Source organism: Furipterus horrens, unplaced genomic scaffold (assembly GCF_987537825.1).
Source record: "Furipterus horrens unplaced genomic scaffold, mFurHor1.1.pri manual_scaffold_9, whole genome shotgun sequence".
Lineage (NCBI taxonomy): Eukaryota > Metazoa > Chordata > Mammalia > Chiroptera > Furipteridae > Furipterus > Furipterus horrens.
In genome coordinates, this window is record NW_028327179.1 from 76,300,016 (window position 1) to 76,318,775 (window position 18,760).

At 37.6% G+C, this 18,760-nt stretch overlaps 1 protein-coding gene across 2 annotated transcripts; it reads right to left on the reverse strand.

Annotated features, from left to right (window-relative positions):
• Window positions 1–4,464: 4,464 nt before the first annotated feature.
• On the reverse strand, window positions 4,465–16,436 carry WNT16 (Wnt family member 16). 2 transcript variants are annotated; one of them, XM_090287434.1, is made up of 5 exons: window positions 16,024–16,436; window positions 15,573–15,829; window positions 13,445–13,735; window positions 7,811–7,944; window positions 4,465–6,662 (listed from the first exon to the last, which is right to left on the reverse strand). In XM_090287434.1, the coding sequence occupies exons 1-5, from the start codon at window positions 16,116–16,118 to the stop codon at window positions 6,198–6,200; spliced, it is 1,242 nt and encodes a 413-aa protein (XP_090143560.1). In that variant the 5' UTR covers window positions 16,119–16,436; the 3' UTR covers window positions 4,465–6,197. The 2 variants fall into 2 exon arrangements, with proteins under 2 accessions (XP_090143560.1, XP_090143561.1); XM_090287435.1 differs by lacking the exon at window positions 7,811–7,944 and having other exon boundaries at window positions 13,449–13,735.
• Window positions 16,437–18,760: the final 2,324 nt, after the last annotated feature.

The following is an 18,760-nucleotide window of genomic DNA, read 5'->3' on the forward strand; positions in this document are numbered from 1 at the left end:
TTTTTTATTACGAAAAATTGATTTATGAACCTTCAAGCTCCTAAGGTTCATTTGATAGCCAGAGAAAAAAAAAGGTGCCTAAAATTTTAAAGAGGAGAGAATTCTGGAATGAAACAGTGTAGTATACTGGTTAAGAGTATAGGCCTGCCTGAGTGTGACTGTTCCACTATCGCATATGAGGACCTTGAGAAAGTCAGTCTCCTCACCTGTAAAAGGGATAATGCCGTGTTGTGACCAAGGTCCCTGGCAGGAACTACTCAATAAGTGTAACTGCTCATATTTCTGTTATCGTTGACTATGCCCCTTGTAGACTAGTAATGTTTTAGCCCCGCTATAACTTTCTGTTCTCCCTTAGGGAGAGGACCTAAAATTTAAGATCGGTAAATGAGTTCCTAACTTGACTGCTACAGAAATCTGAAACTTTTAACCCAGGAATGAGGTTGGAAGCCAGTTCTTGTGGAACTGTTAACACCTTGCAATAGGGTATTAAAATTCTACTATGGAATATTCTTTTTGGAGGAGATCCCTTATAATTCCACAGCTCTGGGTGTGTGGGACATTGGCACAGTTACAAGAGTTGTGGCAATTGAAATTTTGAGATTGTCATTTCTATATTTAGTCAAATTTTAAAGTGTAGTTTGTCAAGAAATAATAAATTGGGCAACAGAGTAAGGAATTCCTAATTCTGAATAGTGAAAATTTTATATTTCAACATGTAGAATTATTTAGCCCGCACCTATTAAATAGGGGGGCACATTAAGGAGGCTTGATCCCACTCATTTTTTTTTTCAGTTTTCCCACTTTGCTATTGTATCATATGCTACTTCTTGCCTTGCACAGAGCCTTTTGAGGAGCAAATAGTAGTTATCTGCCAGGGAGTTTGAGATGAAACTAGTATAATGGATAAGACTTAGAAGTTTACTCAATGTTATGTATCAATTATATCTCAAAGCTGAAAAAAAATACAACTGACAGAAAAATTTAAAGAGATTATTTTGAGAGAAAAGTAGGGATTATGTACTAGAAATATATAGGTAATATATAGGAATTAGTGATTTACATTTTGTATAGCTACACCTTTTCTTGGATTATGACGAGTCCAAGGTATGTTTAAATGCAGTTAAATTTGGTGATATTTCTCTTTAATCAGAGTAATTAGGAGCTTCAGGGGCCACCTTTCCTTTTATTTGGGTAAAGAGGGCCAAGTGTTGGTTGTTACTACTATGCAGAAAGGAAGGCTGTTGGCCTCCACGGTGATGAAGCACCCTGAAGGATCAGATTGGCAGTTTGACGAGGGAAGCAGGCAGCCCTGTATCCACCACTTTCTGCTTTTCCATTCTCACACAAATCAGATGTTTTTACTTATTCTTCAGACTGAAAAGTCACATATAAAACTTCAGTTTGCATTGATTTGGCCCACATGTATTATTACTCTCCCTTAACAACTAGTGGGAGAGGCTGCTTTTTCTAGCATGACTTTGTTTTCAGGAGTTTTTAGTCGTGCAAACCATTTCTAGTGGTTTTTCTTTGGATGTGAATATAAACCATTACCAATGGTAAATTTCATCCATCTATTAAAAATAACACCTTATGTAACAATTGGCTGTAAGCACAACAATAAAAAGGATGTAAGTATTTATTCAATGTCGCATTAAATTAGCTTGATCTATACCCCTAGTCATTTCCTTTTGGAATGATTGTTAGGCTCTTGCAGACTCCAACTGTGAGCTGCACTGTGATCTAAAATAGCAGGCAGTTGAAATCACTTTGAGTTTAGAAATCAAGAGGCAGTGTATTTTAATTATATTTCATGGAGCATTCTAAGATCTCCGGTCTCCCATCACTTTACTCCCACTCCTCAGCCAAGTTTATAAAACCAAACCATGAAGGAACATCCTGTAATTTTCATTACATTCACAAATCCTTCAAACTTTTTAAATGATACACTGTAAACTCTGTACTGACTATTCTATGCTGTGAGAGGCACAGTAATGATAGGCTAGTTAAGGGCACAGACTCTGAAGCCAGTCCATTCTGGGAGACGTTAGGGTAGCCACCTAACTCATTATTACTGTGTCTGTTTCTCATGTGTGAAATGCGGACTACAATAATGGTACCTACTTTGAGATGTTATTGAGAAGATCAAATGTCTTTAGTTATGTCTAATTAGAACAATCCCTGGTGCATAGTAAGTGCTACCTAAGTGTTTACTAATATTATTATTTTCTTTTTTCAAAGGAAATGAGTCCTTGATGTGCCCCTGTTTCCCATTGCATGCTGTACCATGTACATTTGTCTTTCTCAGCTTACACTTCATCCCACTCCAAGCAATGTTATGACTTATCACATCTGGTCTATAGTGAAACTAAATTTCTTAAAAAATGAAGGCATCTTAGCCAACTTTCCTTAAGAAAGGCTTGTCTTGAAGAACATTCATGGTTCCTGGAGATACAATTTCAAATTTTCTCCCCTCAAGTCAGCTAAATGGATTATAGTGTTCTGGATAAATAACTAACGGGCTCCAAATGGTAGGTTTAATTCTTCAGCCTTTGATGGCCTCTGGGAGGTGATGCAGCAGTACCAACAGCTCACCAAACTGCCTATAAATAAATATTTTGATGGAAAGCTTTTCTGGTTTCACATTTTAAGCTAAGTAAAACCAAACATATGAGTGAGTACTGACAGTTCTTCAGAAAATTAAAATATGTTTCTAAAATATTTACTGTGAACATGGTTATAAAAGCTGCAAAATAGTCATAGCATCTAACTTATGTAATAAAAATTCATTGTTATTCTTAGTATAATTATCATCATTTCTTTAAAAACAAAAAACTATTATTCTAGATCATGAATAAGGAAATAATGCAATTGTTTATATTTAAACAAATTAAAGTTTTTAATGTTTTGTAAAGTACTACTATCAGGGAAATGCTTTAATTAGCTGACTTTCTTATCCAGAAATTACAGATAATGTCATTTGATATGTTTGTCTTGACTTCATTTCCAGTCATCATTGGCTCTAATTATTGCATCTCTTAGTTCAAAATTTACAAGAAGGTTAAACTTCTAAGTTGAAAATTAGTACACTATACTACCTCCTCTCCCCTTTTAACACCATAAAGGGCATTTAAGCAAATCAAGGAACTTTGTACCCATGGTGCTTTTTCTGGCTGTAAGTCTGACCCTTATGATACTATAGAAAGTTGTTTCCTGAACACATCACTAGAACTGAGGACATTTAATAACTGTGCTGCCCAGCATAGAGGTACCCTTTCATGGTAAAATAACACTCTAGTTTATCTTTGTGGACTCACCACTTTTCTCAAGCTCTGTGGGTTTAGTTGGAATGAACCCCACTGCCAGGTCCCTGCATGCATCTTGATTGCCTTAAGAAGATCAGTGTGTCACCCAATCTCAGCCACCAATGGCCTTTGTGATTGGCTCAGGGATGGGCACACTAACCGATCAGGGCCAGTGATGATCTTTGCTAGGCTTTCTGAGAAATGACTTTTTCCTTTCTTCTGTATGGTCAACAACAACAAAAAAGGGTGGGAGAGGGAAAGGGAGGGAGAGACGCTCCCCCTTTCCAAAGAGTAGAGTCCCTCTCGCTGTTGTTGAATGAGTGGCAGAAGAATATGAGGTCTGGAAGTGTGGCAGTTGTGATGATAAGAAAAACCGGGATCCTGGAGCTGCTGGGTGAGGGTAGGGGTGACCAGTACCCCATGGAGCCTGACTTTGAAGATGATACCACAGAAAATCAGCTTCACTTGAACTAGTCAGAGCTCCAGACTTTTCAGTTACTAAGTCAATAATTTCCTTTAATGTTTGTCAGTCTAGGTTGCTTTTTCTGTTACTTGCAGCATAAAGAGCCCCCAAAATGCAGGCAAAATAGCCTAGACTGGTTGGGAACATTTGGGCCCCAGAACTTGTACTCAGGAACTCCATGGTGCTACCTCCATGACATGGAATAGGAAGGAAATGAGCCTAAACCAGATTACTGGCCAGTGAAACAGGTGAGAGATTCAAGGATAGCTTCCATGGTGATGCCAGGCCATGTAAAGGAAAAGAAGAGCCCAAATAACATAGTTTGGGAGTTAGGAGTTCTTGCTCAGCAATGACTAAATAGTAATCAGGTATTTGTGAATTAGAGGCTGCCTGATTCTCACGATTGGTAGCAAGGTAATTATGGAAAGTTTTCTAGTTAATAGAAAAAATTGATCATTGATGGGAACTATAGTATTCATCTTTTAAAATAGTGTTTGTGTTTTCTGTGCAGAAAAATAGGTTTACTTTGCAAAAAAAAAAGGCATGAGAATAAGTGTCTATTTCTAAGGTTATTCTAATCAGTGGGTGCTGAACAATGGTAAACCACTTTTTAAAATAAGCACTATATTTGTTCACTTGTCATTTCTGAGTATCTTGTTCAATAAATAATAATTTTGTTAAACTTAAAGGGTCACATTGAAATAAATGTTTAGCCTTGATTTTAATATTAGACATGAGATATTTTTCATCCATTTGCTCTTTTTCACAAGTTATTCTTCTGCCTTGGTAAATGGAATCGAAAGGAAATAGAATGAGACCCAGGGGACAGAAAAGCATTTCTTTAGCTTATTATTTTAAAAAAAGAATATTCTTTCTTTGTCCATTCTGAACTTAGAAACCTTTTCTCTACATAATACTGAAATATTTAAAAATTCATACAAAAACTAAGCATTTACATTAAAATACAACCTTAAATATAGCCCTGTAATTTTTATCAGGAACCTTGTAAAATATGATGAATATACATGCATGACTACTAAAACAAGAAAGACCATTCAACATTCACATGGAAAAGCAGCATTACAGACAATATAATAAATATCCAGGAAATCAAGTCCACAAATTGATCATTATTCTGATTTAGATTATTTTTTTCCAGTTAAGACTTTTATAGTTTATATATAATTTATTATAATAATTTTACAAGTTAAACACTAATTAAAAACAGAATTCAACTAATCTGACCGTTGAAATAACACAATCCTCAATATTTTGCAGCATATTTTAATCTATAACACTTATAAAACTGTCATTTTGGCAAGAAATACACATCCATATAACTAACTACTCAATAACTTCTTTTTCAATATATAAAAAAGTCGGAGTTGATAGTATGAAAAGAAACAGAAGCTAATATTATTTCAGAGATAATTTTATTGCCTTAGCTCTTGGGTTTTGGCAATAAATGTCTTAAGGTTTAATATATATCATAACTTAAATACTGTATTTACAAAATATAAAACTTTTTAAGTGAAATACTATACAAAATACTGTTTTTACACTTTAATGGGTGTTTTTCCTTATAATGTATGCAAGCCCTTTACCTCTGATTTTCCCACATGCTTTCAGGATCCCTTCCTTGCACAGTAATTCAGAGCTGGGTTTTTAATAGTGGAAACTGGTCTAAAACTAAAATGTGAAGCCAAAGAACAAAAGTTACTATTTTATACCTGAGATTTTTCTAGAACTTCTCCTAATTAAAAACCACTTAAAATCCAAATTATACATTTTACTTTTATACATTTTAATGATTTCCTTTTGTTACTAAATATTTCTAGCATATACTATTTATAGAAATACTATATCACTTCTGAGAGTTCTTTTTAATTGCCTTCCTTTTGTAATGCATGAGAGGGTAAGTAAGCACCCACCACTTCTGCTAACTTTTCAACATCTATTTCTGTGTACAAACACTTAATATAATTTTTTTTATCTAAAATACTGAGAGAATAAATGAGATTTATGTGTACTGCTCCTTGCTGCTGAAAGAGGTGTCTTTTAAAAATGACTAATATTCACCCACCGCTATTGATTTCCATAACTGAATTTCATAGTTAAGGATTTTATCCTGAGGATGCGCCAGGTCTTTCCACATGAAGGTGTTTTCCTGTGCTTTCTTGCTTAGGAAACATATTATCTTCCTTCCATGTCAATATATATTTTTCAGATCACCAAAATATGAACCCAAACCTTTTAGAATCCCTCCAAATGCACGCGCTCAGTGAGTGACTGCTTGGACATCAACCAGGTAAAGGGAACTCCGAGAAGGATCAAGGATCTGGGGATTCTGAGGCCAGTGGGCTTCACCAGCCCTGCACAGTGGTACTCCACTGTCGTTACTGAGGCGTGTTGCCCAAGGCTGGACGGAGTGGTTACTTGCAAGTGTGGACATCAGTCATGCTTTCACACCTTCTGCAGCGAACGTAGCAGCACCAGATAAACTTGCACTCACACCGTTCCACGTGCCTGACCACATGGGTGTTGTAGCCTCGGCCGCAGCAGAGGAGGTTGCAGCCATCCGCACCCTCCGACGTACGGTTGCATTCTCTGCCCTGTGTCCCGGGGATCCCTAATTTCTTATCCTCCACACAGTAATTGGGAGACTTATGAATGTAGAGCAGATCATCCTTGTGGATCGGTACTTTTCTCTGGTCTTTTTCTCGCCTGCGTATTTTCCTCTTTATTTTGTCTGAGACTTGAATACTATTTTCATATTTATCCTTCAACAAATGTCCAATCTTTTCAAAAGAAGACATGGTTTTCCAGCATGTTTTTACAGCACAGGAGCCAGAAACTCCGTGACAGCGGCAGTCTACTGACATCAGCTTGGCGACAGCCTGAAACCAACAGGAATTGTGTTAAATATCAGTCACGAAGCGTTTTTACTCAGTAACAGAAGCAAACTAACCTAATCACTTAACTTTCTAGGTCTTTTTTCTCCTGTATAAAAATGATGGTTTCGAACATACAGGGTGTTTCAGACTGCTTAGGTTCATACATTTTGTCCTTCTCTTGACCTGGTAGAGCAAACCTTTCCGAGTCAAGTTTAAGGTAGTGGACTAGGCTAATGTTGTTATTAGAGATTATCCGAGATAGGAAAGGGAAAGGATTTTATTTCTAATCTCCTGTTTAATTTTTGGTGTTGGGGAATGTTCACATATGTCTCCATGTTCTTGATACCATTTAGCACCTTGCTACTCAGAGTGTGATTCAGGGCCCAGCAATGCCAGAATCACTCATGAGAATGCAGACTTTCAAAATCAAAACCTGCATTTTAAGAAGATCCTCAGTTGACTCATATATGCACATTAGAATGTGAAATGCACCGATACAGAAGTCACCTCAACTCATTCTCATAGTGCATGGAAACATCTGTGGAACCTTACAAATAAACAATGCTCAAACCACTGAGATTCTGATTTAATTGGTTGACCGGGTAAAGGTAATAGTATTTCTTCAAAGCTGCTCAGATGATTCTGATGTGCATCAAAGGATGAGACCCACCAACTGAACTGAGAGTTCTCAGGTCTGATCACTGAAAAAGTCAGTTAAATTCATGGACATCGGGGGAGATGCTGTCCCCTGGTCGCAGAGCACACAAGAAACCCTGACTAATCAACAAGCTGGGAGAAAAAAGAAGGGGCCGGAGAGTATGATTTTCCACAAAATCCTTCACCTCCTCTGGAAAATTAATTCAAAACATGAGTCCTGTGCTTGATGGATAAGTAACACCATCCTAACATAGAAAGGGGCTAATATTTATGTATTTTTTCAGTTCTGTGTGCTGAGTTTAGTTTATACAAACTAAGAAATTAAATGAGATTACAAATGTCTGTAAGAGCCCACTGCCTGGCACACGTTAAGGTCTACATGAATGCCCCCTTTCTCTGAAGAAGGCACAGTGAGAGTGGAGATAAATTTCAAATGGGGCTAACAGTGCAAAAACAATAAAGAGATTTTAAAAGTGTTAGGGCTGTAAGCATACCAAACTAGTCAGCACAGCTTCCTTCAACCTCCAGAGGATGGCAGAGCAGATTAATAAATTGCCAGTCTTAGCTGTAGAGTTGACATCTGTCAACATTCTGGGTAAAGTGAAAAATTGATCTATCCATTCAATAACTTGGAAATTGTGTGTGTAATCTCACCAAAAGAGAAAAAAACCTTACAACTTAAATTCCACTTACAGTTCTCATCAAAACTATAACATGACAGGGATTTATACCTTGCTATTTATTTTGTACCAAACATGACATTGACATGTTTGTGGGATGTTACAATTCCTAACAAATTAACCAAAGTTTCTGAATATCTAATTAGACAGAATGGTTCAAACAATTTGTAATATTTGCAATGTGAATGAGAGCATATGGTATTGATTCATGCAATATTTGATACTTCTTACTGGTGTAAAAATAATAAGCAGAATAATATTTAAACCCCATTCTTTATAGACTACAGCACATATGGTCTTTTTGAATCACAAAACTAAGTAGCTAATAGATATGTGCACTTCTTATTAAGTCAGGCAAAAAGGTACCTTTCAATGATATGAAAGCAATTTATAAAGTATGGCACACAGGCTCATTTGGTTAAATATATGGTATTTGATATTCACAAAGACTTCAATTCTTTAAAAACCTCTCTAGGCACAGAAATGTTCAAATTAATGCAATTTGCCTACTTCTGTTCATATTTTAAGTGCCTGAAGCAATGAGGGGGGAAAAGGGCTCAATCAATGCTAGGTAATAACAAAACAAATTGCTCAAAGAAAGCCCCAAATCTAAGGATGTATATTTATGTGTTTAAATCTGATCAACATTCCCTACAGTCATCACCTGATGATTTAAAGCTGCCCTTAGCTCAGAGTTGGCTTTTTCTCTCATTAACCAGTTCAAATATCATTTGTGGTGTTGCCAATTTGTAAAGCATAGCGAACAGAGTAGATGCTCACCAAATACTTACTGAATAATTAGTCCAGCTCACTTAAACAGTTTTAACTCATCCCTATTGGTAATCTGAATTGGGAAGAAGTAATAAAAACCACCTTCTTAAAACAAAATATTCACTGCTGGGAGGTCAATGGTATTGAAAGAACTGGATCCAATTCGTCATCCCACAGTGGTTGTAGTCCATAAGAGTGACACACTACTTTATAGGTTTGAAAGATAAAGAGAGAGACTGATTTACAAATTCAACGATATAATCCGCTGAGTTCATATAAAAATTTTGAAGGAATTTTCCTGCCATAGAAAACTAACCCTGTTAAATACCTGGAGTTAACTATAACTTTTCAGGGTTAACATTTTAAAGAACTTGTATTTAATTACTTTTTTATTCTATTATCTTTTAGTCCCTATCAATAAATATAAAAAAGAAATAGTGTTTTTAACTTACATCCATATATTCTTGGATAGAAAGACAAAGTTCAAGGAGAAGAATAACTTGACATGCAATTTAAATGATATATCCAAGGAAGAAACTTGGAAAGATAGGGATTAAAATAAAGCAATGTAATGACCACTATAAGAATTTGATGAAATGGAGAGTTCAAGGCAGACACACACACACACACACACACACACACACACACACACACACACAAATTATAGAGCTTAGTGCTCTCAGAGTACTTTTCCATGAATTATTTTAGTTAATTTAGTTTTATTAGAAGAAATGTAGGTAGTTGTAAACATGTACTTATTCTTCCAGTTTTACAGAAAAATGAACAGTGTGGCTAAGACAGTTGTCATACATACATAAGGAAAATTGGTGATACATATAAAATGTTTATATGAAGCTGAATAACTTTAGTTGAAGAGAAAAAGTCAAGGTAGAACATGCAAGTAGATTTAATAAAATTGCATGAACACTTCAAAAAAACTATATTCTGAAGATTTTCAGGTAGGATTCTTAATTAATGCTAAATAGTTCTTCTGAACGGTAGTGATAGCACGGTCATGTTTGGGGGAACAGGAAAAGTAAGAGAATGGCAACAGAATGAGTTTATGTGGTTATGAGAAAATTCCTCTCTCTACTCTAGTTGAGTTGTTAAGGTTTATAACAATATTAACAGAGGAATGTTTTGTTAACTATTGCAAACAGATGTGTGCATTTTGGTAGAATATTTTTAAACTATGGGAGAGCAATTAGGAGGGGAACATTTAATCTACTGGGCTCCTTTGTGTTAAGTTTGATTTGATGCATTTCTAATGAAGTGAAATATGAAAGGCAAATCATTATACTTAAAGGTAAAAATAGAAACTGAGAAGTGGTCTAAGGAGTGACTGGTCCTGCAATTTTGACTCAGGTAATGCAGCAGGCAGTGATGGTTTTCCAGTTTATCACTTTATCTAAACTTTACAGAAATGACCAAAAAACTGTTGTGAAACATTTTGTGAAGAGCATTTAATTTTGTCATCTATCATGTTTTGTTTAAGTTTTTATGAAAACTATGACATAAGATTTGATGGGTATGTGTGGAATTCCTATTCCTCTGACCCATTTTGTGCCTTTTAGTCCAAAAATATATTTGAATCAGCTGAAAAACAAAACACTTATGTGTTGTTCAAATACTTATAAATATTCTTGAAACAAGTCAATGAAAATTTGGGGTTGGGCCCTTCCCACTTTTTGGAGTTAGTCATCATAAAACAAATTATGGGGTAGGGAAACTTAAAAGTTTATGAGGTGGACATGGGAAGAATGGAAATATTTTAAGCACACCAAAAGAAATATCCATAAATATTCCAAGTCACATTATTCCCAGAAGTTCTGCCCCTGAAAGACATCACATTATTCTGTTAGCCAATCACCAGTCAGCAACATTATTCTTGGAGTCATAACTTTAGGAGTGGTGTCAGAAACCAAGTGGGAATTTAAGGTCAGCGGTTAGAAAATCATCTATCCTCACAGCACTACTAAGCGCCAGTACCCACATTTCTCTGAACGCTTTTCGACATTTGGAGTTTGGGATTTTGAGACTAGGAAAATCAACTCAATTGAATGCAGACCTTGAACTTTACTTAGAATATGCCATTAAATTAAAATTCTATTTGCCAGTATCAAAAATGGAGTTGATTGTTCTTCCATGTTAGATAATAAACTGGAAACCTTGTTAGTTTGTTGTTGTGATGGTGGTGGTTTTTATATTTTTGGCCACCAAAAGAAAGAAAAATACAAAAGTGCTTTGAATTGCAATACTTCATGAAAAAAGAACAATAAAACACCTCAAAATTTTCAGGTAATATTTTTTGATATTTTAAGTTACCATTTAAACTAATGTGAAAAAATATTTAATAGAGAAATTTAAATTTCACATAAAATATGTATAAGTGTATAGGCTAAATGATTTTCTGCATAATTAGAATAATGACAAAAACTATGAGAATATAATCAGATGGTGTTTGCCAACAAACAATGGATTAACATTGATGCTGAATAGTTATAGTTTTTAATAAAATTATAATATAAACAATAGTTTAAGATCCAAGTTAATAATTACAAAGACAAATATTTCTATCTAATTTAAAAATTCAAACAAGACAGAATGAAACTAAATACTTGACTAATATTACTAATAAAATACATTTTAAAAGACTTTAGGACATTTCATAAATTCAGAGTTGACTTCATTCAAGAGAATCAAAATATGAGTTTCTGAGCTTTGTATCCTGGTTAAAATTTTAAAAATCTCTGGCAAAATATTTAAATAATGACTAAAAAAGATATAAATATTAAATCAATAATAAATATTCATTTAATTGTTTTCTTATTTTTAAAATATATTAATTTGACTTATTTGGTGCTTTTTTCTTGCTTAACTCTGGAGTTTTAAAGAACACATGTTAATTACAATTAAAAAAATTTAATATTAATATATTTGAAATAATTAAAAATTCCTTTATTAGATACTATTTAAAATAAAGCAAAAACTAATTTATTTTTGTAATGTAAAACTTTAAGGAGAAGATACATATGCATAACTATAGTGCTAAGCAAGTTACTTTACTGATGTAAGTTAACTTTTAAAATTTCTAAACAAGCTTTGGCCAGGTAGCTCAGCTGGTTAGAGCATTATCCCAATCCACCAAAGTTGCAAGTTCCATTCCTGGTCAGGGTACATACAAGAAGCAACCAATAAATGCATAAATATGTGGAACAACAAATCAATCTCTCTCTCTCTCTCTTTTTATTTTTCTCTTTCTTTCTCTCTCTGTCTCCCCCAACCTTCCTGTCTTTCTCTAAAAATAAAATAAAATAAAATAAATAAAAATTAAAAAATAAATAAATGTCTAAACAAAGCTACAAAAAGCTTACATAACTATTTATTAATTTTCTATATGCACCTTTTAATTGAATACTCAAATTGACTTAAAATTTTAAATTTGAATTTGATGTGTTCTGGTGATATATTTATTGAAACATTTGTTTTTGTATTTTAAATCAAAATGGTTAAGTAAACTGGCTGAAACCTGCCTAATCAGTTCCATTTGTTCATTTTCCCAAAAATGTAAAACAAATGCAACATATACTTTAAATATTTCTGAGAGATACTGAAACTTGTTTTATTTCAGGAGAATGTGGCAAATTGCAATGACAACTTTGGGACTTTTACAGGTTACTGGGTAGTTACAGTAATATATAATATGCGCTGATATTCCTGTCCTGAAAAAATTATGAGATAGAAAATATATATTCATAAAAATAGTTTTGGCTGTTTTAGGAAAGTCACTATGAATTATCAAGTAATTTAACTATGGTGCAGAAGTCAAATGTTATTGTGTCATTAAGGTAAATATATGAAAGTTAAATTAAGTTATAAATTTATTCTATTTTAAGAAAACTTAGTATAAAAAAGCCAGAATTTGTAAAAGTGATTAATTAGATAATGACACTTCAAATTTGCTTCCTGCTGACTCTTTACTATATCTATATTTTAAAATATCCATATACTTAATATATTTATAGCTTCTTTTCATTTATCTACATTTATCAATTTTACAATGAATCTACATAGCTTTAAAATAAAATAACTATTTCCCTTAAAATAATTTGTTTTACCAAAAAACAAATAGTTAAACATTGTGTATTCCAAATGTATTCAAGAATGTTTGCTAAAGAAAGTAAAGACAAAACTGACATGTCTAAGAAACATTTTCCACTAAGACATACATTTAAAGGAATAAAGTTCAAATTTGAGGAAATGAACTTTAACCCAGTACCATTAGAAAAGCAGATACTGTAGATCTTATTCAGGCTCTGCCACTAACCAGCTAAGGGGGTGGTACCAAATAACCCAAAAAGCACTTGTACATCTATTATTTTATAATTAGTGTTTCAGGTATATGAAACATACAATCACAAACACATTCTATAACAAGACTGAACTCATGTTAGATGGAGAACTTAAACTAAGTCAATGTGGTCAGTATAGACTCATGAAAAAATATATAAATTCATTTACACATATATAACAAACACACATCTGTAATAATATGTATACACATATGTATTTCTTAGGCTGCAAATATTTTTTGAACTATTTGAACAGATTCATGCACAAGTGTAACCCTCATGTTATTTACCTGAAAGCACTGGATTTTGTCTCATTTTCTAATACATACCTGCCTTCCAGCTTCATTGTTATGAAGGTTCATTGCAAACAGTACTTTGCTTTCTTTTCCCGTAGTATTTCTGATGGGGAAGTCTAGGAACTTTCTGCTGAACCACATGCCATACTGGACATCATCAGAGCAGCCCCCCCAATGCCAGCCTTCACTCGCTGAGCCACCGTTCTGCAAGGTAGTGTCACAGGAACACTCCGTCATGTTGCCTGCACTGCACGACCGGGTCACAGAATGCACGAGGCCTGCAGCCATCACGGCATAAATAAATGCTGTTTCCTTGGTGCCTAGAATAAAACATAAGTTGCTCAATGAAAGAGCCATACTGCTCTCTGTTTATGTTCATAATAGAACCTCCCACTCATCCTCTTGCCAGGGAAGCAATTTTTCAACTGCTTACAATGGATGCTTTAATGAGTACATATTTAGAAAGGATAATTTCCTATTGTTCTAGTCTTTTTAAAAAGTAGCATTGATTTTAAGTATCTTGCTTAAGGGGATTGTCATATGTTGGATATCATTGTTCTCATACCTAAAAATACCTAAAATATGAAATGTATGTCAGTACCTAGTTCAGTGCCTAATAGACAATTAAAGCTCAATAAATATATGTCAAATTTAAAAAATCCTTTGAGTGGACACTATAAATGTATACAAATGCCCCCCAAAGAGTCCAGATTATACTTCTTTTTAAATTTAAAATGTGTTTTCACAAAACACAAGCTGAAAAATTGGGTGCAGTTCTGTTTGCCTAACACACATATATCAGAAAGCAAATTAAAATTAAACCAAGACTAAAGTAATTAGTATATAAATGATAGTTTAGTTTCACATTAAAGACTGTATTTTTTATTTTAGGATATCATGAAAAACAATCCTGATATTATTGAATAACATGAAACCATTATATATTATATATATAAAGATAACTAAAATGAAAGATAATTGAAATGTCACCGGCAAAAAAAAGTTATGGAAAATTATTGAATACGGATTTAGCACACCTGCAATAGCGTTTGAGCTAAAATCTTGGAAAATTAAGGCTCATTAAAGCATAAATAAAATGGACTAGAAGGCTCCGCAGGCGACTTTTTTTTTTCCTTTCGAGATGTTTAGATTGGAGTAGAAAGAATTTCACGCTCGTTGTCCAATAAACCTTTTCAACAGCTGATGCCTCTGCATTTCAGCAACTGTGAAGAGCACATCTTTTTCTCTTTCCTTTTCTTTTTCTTTTTTTTTTTTTCTTTTCCCCTGTAGGGGATCAGGGCTCCTTCGGAAGGGTGTGCCAGCAAAAACCCAGCAGGGGCCAAGGCGATGCTCTGGAGGCCGTGAGTGTAGGGACCGGGTGGGGAAGGGTCAAAGGTGAAGGGAGAACGGAAATGACTGTGAAAAGCAACGAATCTTTCAGCGCCCAGGTCCTAAAATTCTTTGAATCTGCTAATATTCCTGAAACAACCTTGGTTCTCTGTTTCTTTATTCTTACCGAGTCACTAGGCACGTGGAAGTAGAACTTTGTTTTACTGCAGCTTCCCGCCCCTCCGCTGAGCGCAGAGGAGGGGAGAGAGGAGAAGAACGGAGGATGAGCGAAAGTGGTCGTACCGGGCTTAGCCGCACGTTGAGTTGTCCAGGATAATCCCTTTTAAAAATCACCATTATTCCTGGTACCCGGTGTTCCGAGGAGCCAACAAACGTGGGGCTTCGCTGCATTTAGCCACTTGTCCAGGGCTCGGTGCGCAGCGGGGCCGCTTAAATCAAAGCAGATGGGGCAGCAGCATTCCCTGCTGCCGACGTCATGTTTCTGCAGCTGGTGACCCTCGTAGGGGGGCGCTACGGGTCCGAGGGGTCGGCGGGGTGAAGTGTCAAAGTTTTTCCTCAGCGCAGCCGGGCACAGCGGGAAGGAGGAAGAGCTAATCTCCAAGCGCCGGCTCTGGACCCGGGGAGTCACCCTTCAGGACCGCACCTGCACCCGGAGTCTGGCTTCCGTAGCTCCCAATTCCAGTTCACCAAAGGAGCTCTTTCGGAACTTAGAGAGCGACAGGACTACGCAAACACTATTTTATATATAGGAATTGGAGAAGTAGTCGCCCTCCGTCCCGCGACAGCCCCGAGGGTCCCGGAACTCACCACTGCTCAGCTCGTAGCCAAAGAGGGGGCTTGTGCCCGGCGGGGCGGGGGTGGCGGCGGCGGCGGCGGCCACCTGGCAGTTCCATCTCTCGTGTCGGAACTGGCTCCTGCACTCCTGAATGCCCAGCCGGGCGCCCTCTCGGATGCTGGGCAGAAGGTAGGGTTTCCTCTTGCACAGATCCTTCTGGCGGCTGTTCAGCGGTAAGTTGGCGCAGCCCAGTTTCTCCGGAACCCCAAAGGAGGCTATGCCCAGCCACCTGTAAGACACGGCCGCCCCTAACGTACGTCGCTCGCCTGCTGTCCTCCCCGATCCCAACTGCTTTCCCCAAAATTAGGTCACCCACCCTAGGGTCCCCATCTCTACCCATCTCCGGCCTTAGCCTAAAGTTCCCTGAGGCTGGGTACCCCATTTGTCACATACCCCGTGCGTCCCCGCCGCCCCCATACTCACATCCAGTTTCCGTGGGCTCCGCAGGGGAACAGCGCGAGCAGGGCTGCCCAAAGCGCACACAAGCGGGACAGTCCCAGAAGCGCCGCTCTGTCCATGGCCCCTGCATGGATTCCCCCAGCCCCAGCCACTCCTCTTCTGCCCTCCCCTCCCGGAGGCCCTCCACGCCAGAGGTCAGTTCCCCAGCACTAGGTTGTCCCTTGCCTTCTTCCTCCCTGCAGGCAATATAAAAAGAAGGCCAGCAGTGGAAGGGGCTCTCAGCACCCTCCCATCGCTTGCAGGGAACAATGTGAGGTGGTGGAGGAAATAGCTTGAGACTCCCCTCCCGCGCCCAGCTGGAGAAGATGTGCAGAAGATGCGGGAGAATCCCTCGCACTCCAAGGTGAGAAACTTCTGTTGATGTAGTCCTGTCTCCATCGCCCGCGGCCTCTCCTCCCATCTCCTCCCCTTGGCCGCGCCTGGAGCCTGATTGGCCGAGCCGCTGCCCCGCACGCCTCATCCCCAGACCTCAGGATCCCATTGGCTGAGAGCGGTCTCCGCGGGAGGCTCTCGGGTCCGCAGCTCTAGTACAACGGGTCCAGACCCCGATGTGTTCATGACCTTTCCTCTGATCGTTGTCTCCAGAGCGGGTCTCTGTGGGAGGGTAAGGGACTAAACCAGAAGACTGATAGGGACGCCTTGGTCTTAGTAATATTGGGTGGAGGCGTGGGTCGAATAAGAGATGTTCCACTCACCCCAGTTGCGTTTGGATTAATTACCCTCTGGGTGGAGTGGCTGGAAAATCTCACTGTCCCCGTTTCTTTCCTCTCTTTCACCTCACAGAATAATCTTTTTGAGTCACAGCTAGTACCAAACAAGTTGACCTTTCAACACCCTGCTTTAGGTCTCAATGTGTCAGGAAGCTTTAGAGGACGGGTGAAATGCTGTCAGGCTGGAGATAGTCGTCATCTGAGCAAACATTCGTTTTTAGCAAAAGGGAAGGTTCCAGCCTAGGATCTAACCTACCCTATTAAGTCGTGTCGTGTGATTTCCTCTTCCCAGGTTGTCTCACATTCCGCATCCTTGAAAGCACTGTTGGGAGGTGGCGCACAGAAAAAGAATGTGAGAGCTGGCTGTAGAGTTCCAGAATAGAGGGGGTCCTGTATCCTTACCCTTCTGTCCAGTCCACATTATTGTCCTCATGGAGACTTTGGCCAAGGCTACAACTGAAGACAGATTTTAAAAACATGTTTATTAAGCACCTATCATGTGGCCAGTACTGTGTGAAATTATAAAGACAAGATTCCTTCCCTCAAGCACACAAACCAGCCATGGAGAGGAGTCTAAAACAAAATACTCTGAGATTCTCAGTAAAGGAGAGTATGGAATCCAGCCAGGTACTCGTTGGAGCCAAAGAGAATTTGGAAGGAGAATGTTATGGTGCCTGGCAGTTTAGGGAGGTTAGTTAACTAGTGTTCTGTAATCTCTAGGAGAACTCTGAAGGCAAATGGGACTTGCTTAGTTGTGGTATCAGAAAGCCCTGGCTCACCTAATTGGTGACAGGAAATACTTCTGAGAGGCATCACCTGGTCCTCAGAGGACTTAAGAAATATTTGTGAGATGGACAGACCCACTTAGTGGATGCCAAAATCCAGACTTACTCAAATAAAAGATCTTATTACTTGCTTTATCCTCAAAAAAGGATTTAATTTGCTGCGTATCTCCTATATTAGCCCAGAGCAAAAAAAGCTCACTGAGATTTCCACCCTATTTCATTCACTCCTCTCTATTCAACAAATTGAGTGAACACCATGTACTAACTAGTAAGCCACATTGTAATTTTTAGAGTCAGGCTGAGGATAGGGCATAGTTACTGATCGAGAAATATTTTGGTGAGTGGCTAGTGGCCTCTCTGAAACTCAGAGCCTTCATCCAAGCCCACTTTATTCTGTGAGCTACTCCAGGAGGGGTCCTGGAGCATTCAGTGCTGTACCCCCACCATTGGGCCCAGCAAATGAGATCCTGGTTTGGATTGAACACAATTTATTGGGTGAATTAACATGATGAGGAACATTCTGAGCAAATATCTAAGTGGCTAAATGATGAAAGTAGAGAAGTCACTGTTTTTCAGGGGACTGGAGGACGGAGGAGAAAGCACCCCAAAATTGGGAGAGTGGAGAACATTAATACTCTAGGCTGATTTTAGTGGTAGGTGTTTTAAGGAAGTTGTTGGGGTTCTTTTTTTTTTTTTTTTAATTGGAAAAAAGTATATATAGCCTCTGTTAGGAGGGGGGCAAAACTGAGCTAAAGTTCACAGCCTGGCTGGCAAAACAGAAAGTGAACAGGTGATTAAAATATAGTGTGATAAATGGGGGAGGTATAGTATGCCATGAACTACATAGGAGGATTACTTAATTTAGTTTGAGAGTGGGCTGGTCACTTGAATATTGCCTTCATTATTACTCTAGGGATCCAGCAGTGTCCAGGCAGATCTTCAGATAAAGCATTTAGAGGAGAGCTCAGAGTATTATGTTCTTATAGTCTAAGAACACTAGGTCAACCATTTTCAAATCGAAGCCACAATTTTAATCCCTGAGTGGTGCTGTATCTCTTTTGTATAACTTAAGGCCTTTGAGGTCATTCTGTTCATACCTCTAAAGCAAAGGAGACTTATTTCCAGGAGCTGATCCAGCTGAAGTAGGCATTTCATTAAATGAACAGACATGTGAGTGTCTATTTTGTGTGTGAACTTATATGCATT

What these genes read in the sequence shown, in the direction of transcription:
- WNT16 (XM_090287434.1), bottom strand. Translation starts at nt 16,118, where the DNA reads ATGGACAGAGCGGCGCTTCTGGGACTGTCCCGCTTGTGTGCGCTTTGG. An exon ending in TGGCTACGAGCTGAGCAGTG is followed by an intron (nt 13,736 to 15,572) that starts GTGAGTTCCGGG and finishes GTTTTATTCTAG; the next exon opens with GCACCAAGGAAACAGCATTT. An exon ending in TGAAGCTGGAAGGCAGGTAT is followed by an intron (nt 7,945 to 13,444) that starts GTATTAGAAAAT and finishes ACAATTTCCAAG; the next exon opens with TTATTGAATGGATAGATCAA.